The following is a 6,154-nucleotide window of genomic DNA, read 5'->3' as shown; positions in this document are numbered from 1 at the left end:
AAGACTCAAATAACGATAAATCAATTGTAATTTTTCCCCTCATTTTTCATGTAAACATTGGTTTTATTGCAGTGTTATGATTGTACGATGCCTGCTTATAATCTTTATTAGCTGTGTCTCCAAGGTTATAATCAGCTCTGCCTGTAAAACAATTTATATTTTGACGCAGACAAAATGGCATGGATATGGTATCAGTCAAGCAAATGGTGCTGGGTTTCCTTTCGTAACATGTGGGGGGGAACAGGCCAGCCTTTGTTGAGGATCTTTAGTATCAGTGAGGAGAGAGAGACTATTGTGCTTGAGAAAAGCCTCCTTATGGTTCATGTCCTCAGATTGTAATGGATCCTCTGCCCCAGTTTAACAAACAGTACTCACTCCAGACAACAGTATATACATTTCATTCGGAACGTTACTGGAAATGAGTGGCCGTGTTGTCATCAGATTATGACAAACATCCCCCCCATCCATTGATTCTAAGACTGGTCCAAAATTACTGGAGACCTGAAGTTAAGGTGGGTCATGTAAAGGTATACAACTAGGTTGTGTTGTAGAACTTTCAGATAAAGACCTGTTTGAACTAAAGCCCTTATAAACAAATTAAAATGTCTGTAACCATTTTTGGGCGAAAGATTAAATAAAATAACCACGATACAAAAAACAGTACTTTTATCTTTTTTTAATCTCACAAAAAATGAAAACCTCTGTTCCTGAAAAGAGAGACAGAGTCATGAAGAAAACATTGTGTGCCCCGCTCCTTACTTGAAAGATGGATTCAAAACATTTCATGGTTCATTTTAGGCACTTGGAATCATAACAACATTCCCTTTCTGAACAAAAATACATCTTTGGTCCGGTATGTAATTTAAAAATATATATAAAGCCAGAGTATGAAAATAACACCAGCTTCAATGTTTCCTCAAAAATGTAATTGTGACATATGTAAAGCTTCCAGAAATGTTTTTTTTTTATGCTTAAACAAGATATCGCTACATCTCAGAAATGACCAGCAATCTTACAGATGTTTTGCAAGACAAAACAAGTGACAAAAAAAAGTATGTCGGCTCAATCAGTACAGCAGTACAGGATTGTTAAAGTCAAGTCACATTTGGCAACATGGGTTCTTTTTTTTTTTTTCCCAGTCCAACTCCTTTCATAACTAGTTCAGCTACAAGGCAGCCAAGTCTGATATGAATTACTGCACGGTGAGATCTGTGGCGGCTGTACATGTGCAATATAATAATTACTGAAGTTGATGTCCTGCACGTATGGAGCTGGCTGGTAGTAACACGTGACATTCGTTACTGTGGGGATGGCATTCTGCTCAGCCAGCACCTTCAGCGCTAGCATGGAGATGAGGCTGAGCGTTTGTCTGCGCTCATGGCCCATCAGACACACGGTGCTCTCATTCACTACATGATGCAGAGTCATTAGGCACTCGTACCGTTTGTGTTCCATCCCTGCAAAGTGATTCTGCAGGTAAGCTTCAAGCTTCCTCTGCTGCTCTCCTATGTCGGAGAAGTCAATGAAGAAGCGCGAGCACATGTATCGCTGCATTACCTTCATGTCAGTCTCTGAGGAGGGTCTGAACCCCCGCACCAGCAGGTGGCAGTACTTCAATAAGCCACCCCCTCTGATTTCCTCAGGGCTGCGTGTGGCTATAGTCCTTTGACAAAGGTGCTCCATAGCCTCCATGAAGTCCCCGTACACGCTCTCTCCGATCACTGTGGGATGAAAGCTCTCAGACATGGGCGTCTCAGAGCAGCGGTCAAACAACAGCAGAGAGTCGAGACAGATCTGGAAAGAGTCCACGCTGAATTCAAACTGCCGCCGTAAAGAGTCCACAAATTTAAGCTCCACATTCTTGCCAGTGTTGTTGGACAGCGAGATGAGGCTCCAGCGGTCCGTGTCATTACAGACTTTGACCAGTTTCTGTACATAGGCCTCTTTGAGGGTCAGTGAGCTGATTCGCTCCTTGGAGACCCCGGGTGGCAGGAAGTCAAACAGGCAGTCCAACACCACATCTTTCACCAGACGGAAGGCCTGATCGTCTTTCAGCGACACACCGAAGATGAGGTCCAGGTCCTTATAGCCGAGTCCTGTGTCCTGATGGAGGACATGGCTCGCAGCAGAGCCGTTCAGCCGCACGTCCTTTACACACACTCCCCTCTCCTCCAGCCTTGCCCGTACCACCTGGACAGGTAAGAGACAAAAACACTGCATGTTACCGATGACAAACATCAGTTCAAAATGTGCAGGTACTCTTCCTTTATTTAAAAAAAAAGTACCTTAAAGATGCAGAAAACTGCGAAAGAATCATCTAAAAAGGCTCAAGTTAAACCACAAGCTCCTCCTGGAAATCAATAGTTCAAGTACTTGTGAAGAAGCGATCAATACTGCTCCTCACAAAAGTCCATTTCATCATCATCAGCATCAGTGTGAATGAAACCTAAAGAGCCCAAACAAAGAGCAGCAAATCCTAGGAGTCTGCGCTCTCCTCGGTCCGTCTCTATCTTTGAAGGAGCATCTCATTAGAGAGACAAGATCCATAACGCTGAACTGCAGCTATGGAAAAAAAATGACCACAGTTCGAGTGTCCAATAACAAAAAATACTTGCTTCAAGCTAAAGAACATAAGTCTGGGGTCACAAGGGGTGAGCCGCATTTCCTCGCCTTTGTCCCAATGACCTGGAAGATGTTTATAAGTTGAGGTCTCGCCTCAGTGCAGACATATTGACAGAGGGTGCTCTGCAGATGGACAGGGTATGCCGACCGTACTGTGAGCGATCACAAAGAAGAAAACATGTCCCAGTCCTGACATTTGACATCAGACACACAGATTCGGCTTTATTGTCTACAGAGAAAAAACAAAACCTTATACAAGCATGTGCTTAAAATCCCTCCCTTTAAATTTGCTGATGTCTGTATTGGTAGTTTATTTTACTGGCTTGAGACATGAATCCGAATGTAACAAAAACAAAGCCTGTCATGACGATTACAAATTGTGTGGAGATCAAACGGAAAAAAATGTTGAGAGTGAATTAAAGTTGTCACACATTTAAATACAATCCCTACCGGCACTGACCTGTCAGATTAGAGTCTGTTAACTCTCTCCCATGGTGATCAGATAACAAGCTAGCTCTATTTATATACGCTGGGTCAGGCTGCAGGCAAATAAACATGAAGAGGCAAGTTGCACAGAAGCGGTGAAATAACTTGGCAGTAATCAGCAATGAAGTGGTTCTGATGGGGCTCAAAATCCAATAAAGATACAGAAATACTGCTGTTTGTGCTTGCTTCCGAGCCAAATGGAGAGTCAGGCTACACTCAACACCTCACCACACACTGCACTCAGACTACAGGTAAACAGTCCCTTCAAAAACAAAGGTATGCCACCGTATCCAATTTAGTAAGAATTACAACTCCTTTCTAATCAAGTCTTGCTTTTAACAAAGTAAGAATAAAAAGGAACAGAAAAAAAGTGAAAATTAGCCGTTAGCTGAGTTAGTCTACATGTATTGGGGTGCAGTGTTTTCTGAGATCTCATGTTACACATATGTCACTTTATGGACTCACGGCAGCGCAGCAGCACAATGTTTCACACTCATCATCACACTCTGATGATGCAGAACCGAGGAAGAAGAATCAGACATAGGCCTACACTATTAACTATGCAAGTAAACAGCATTGCTCTTTATTGTCATGACAGGAGATACACTCCGAGTCAATATTGAGCAAAGGAAGCAGAGAATAAAATGAAATGTGTGTTTCCACAAATCCAGGGGGAACGGAGTCCCCACATTTGATCATCCTGAATATGTCAATGTGGAAATCACACACACACACACACACACACACACACACACACACACACACACACACACACACACACACACACACACACACACACACACACACACACACACACACACACACACACACACACACACACACACACACACACACACACACACACACACACACACACACACACACACACACACACACACACACACACACACACACACACACACACACACACACACACACACACACACACACACACACACACACACACACACACACACACACACACACACACACACACACACACACACACACACACACACACACACACACACACACACACACACACACACACACACACACACACACACACACACACACACACACACACACACACACACACACACACACACACACACACACACACACACACACACTTCGACGATTAACATTTATTTTGTGTTCAATTCTATCATAGTGTTAACCATGCTCTTTCTAAAAATAAAATATCCCACAGAACAAGTCATCTATAGTAACAGTGCTGGAGAAGTTGAACATGTGAAGGGACTTTGGAATGAGGCTCTCACAAACTTTAGATAACATTTTCTTCGATAGGTTTTCTCCAGACTGTCCCTGACAATAAGCGACACTCAGATATGAATGAGCAGTAGGCTACTTGGTTTTCACAAAGGTTCTAGCCTCTATTAAAAGATTAAACCCTTGAATTTAGTGTCACACAAGGCACAGAAGGGTCATAGTTTTGATGAAGATGAAGGAAAATGTAAGATGGACAATTACATCCACAGGTTTAATTTTTTTTGTTTAATTAATAGGAAATAAATCTACGTTAGACCATGCTTAAATTAATGTAACCGGTCTCGGATAAATAGAGGTAATATGTGGTGGTTAGTACCTGGACAATCTGGCGCGGTTGCACGGACAGAGTGGGGAAGTTTCCTCGGCCGTGGATTGGGACAGCCTCCCCCAGGATCGAGTCCAAGCGCTGCACCTGATCCCAAGACAACACACAGAACCTCCGACTCTGATCCGAGGTATCAGCGCAAGACATATCTTTAACTTTCTGCCCCCCCTTTCCCGAATAAACAGAATGAAGAGGATGTGAATCAGCGGTTCCCGGTCGACTGAGCTCTGTGTTCTCTTTTCAGCACACGTTTTTAAGTATTCCAGAGGATGTCAGGTTGGGTCTCGAAATGCTGGAGTGAGGAGCTGGAAGAAAAAGTTGAAACAATCAGACTTGAAGAGGGGACAGTGGGATCAGACGTTTCCTCCTGAGCGCACCGCTGAAATCCGGTCAGTCTGCAAAGAAGCGATTCATCAGAGGGTTTAAATCCACCTCATTAGCAATGGCGAGCTGCAATTGGCTGCTGTGTTTGGTCATTGATTATGGACGCCCTGTCTGAAGGGAACACCCTTTATGTGACGTATTTAAAGCCTCCCAGATCTCGCCCTCCCTTTGCTCCCTGCGTGCTGACAGGGCTTTCCCTCAGACTCGCTGCTCAGCTACTCTTATATTCTCTTAGGCACAATTACTCTTATATTCTGCGGCAGATTGGGAATTTCTGCCCAGTCTCAGCCATAGCAATTTCATAAATCAGTATTTATTAATCAGATATGCTAAATGTTTGAGGTTTTTATTTCAATGATTGATTGGAGAAAATATTACAGCTGTGCAAACACAATATAGCCTACTTATCTTCCTAAGAAGCATTTCTCTATTTGCCTGGGGAATGTTTGAAGACTATACAGGATGTTTTTTTCAGCTACGCCCTGCACAAAGTCATGTAGGCTTCATGATCTTCATGTCAACTGGAGAACCACAATTTGGTGCTGCTTTCCAAATCAGAAGGCAGAAGTTACAGGCTTCACAGGAAATAACTTAAGAAGAATTTACAAGTTACATTATGATGCCAAAATGACCCCAAAAAAGTCAAAATGGACACATTGCAGTATGATCTCAATAGTGCGGCTCAACCAACCAATTAAAGGCTACTGCACCGACTCCAGCTCCAAATGAGCAATATGTTAGCACCTGTAGGGTTTTTTGGTGCCTCTTTGTAAAACAGAAAGAGGTGGAGATATCTTCATCTTTCAGACAATGATATATAGTAATAATGGCACAGCTGAAGGTTTTCCCAGCACTAGCTAAGTGTCATAAATAGTGTGCACTATTGTTAGCATTAGTATCACATGGTTATTGTGAATAAAGAAGGTTAACACATTTGTTGTTTTGTACTGTGGCAGTGTAAAGTGCTGTTCTATGTTTAAGTGGAGCATTGTTGAGACTGAAGTCAAACACTTAGAAGCAGATGTGCTGCCCTCATGTAGTCTT

General features: G+C 42.8%; 1 protein-coding gene across 1 annotated transcript; it reads right to left on the bottom strand.

Moving 5' to 3' along the window:
* Positions 1–661: 661 nt before the first annotated feature.
* tent5ba (terminal nucleotidyltransferase 5ba) lies at positions 662–5,165 on the bottom strand. Its single transcript, XM_079344772.1, has 2 exons — positions 4,718–5,165; positions 662–2,190 (listed from the first exon to the last, which is right to left on the bottom strand). Exons 1-2 carry the CDS (start codon positions 4,871–4,873, stop codon positions 1,162–1,164), a joined length of 1,185 nt encoding a protein of 394 aa, XP_079200898.1. The 5' UTR covers positions 4,874–5,165; the 3' UTR covers positions 662–1,161.
* Positions 5,166–6,154: the final 989 nt, after the last annotated feature.

This window comes from Symphodus melops (assembly GCF_947650265.1).
Source record: "Symphodus melops genome assembly, chromosome: 5".
Taxonomy (NCBI): Eukaryota; Metazoa; Chordata; class Actinopteri; order Labriformes; family Labridae; genus Symphodus; species Symphodus melops.
Note: the sequence above shows the minus strand (reverse complement) of the source record. Positions and strands in the feature narration are given on the sequence as shown.

Coding starts and splice junctions, on each gene's coding strand:
- tent5ba (XM_079344772.1), bottom strand. CDS start 4,873: ATGTCTTGCGCTGATACCTCGGATCAGAGTCGGAGGTTCTGTGTGTTG. Junction 2,191..4,717: donor AACCGCGCCAGATTGTCCAG/GTACTAACCACC, acceptor TTACCTGTCCAG/GTGGTACGGGCAAGGCTGGA.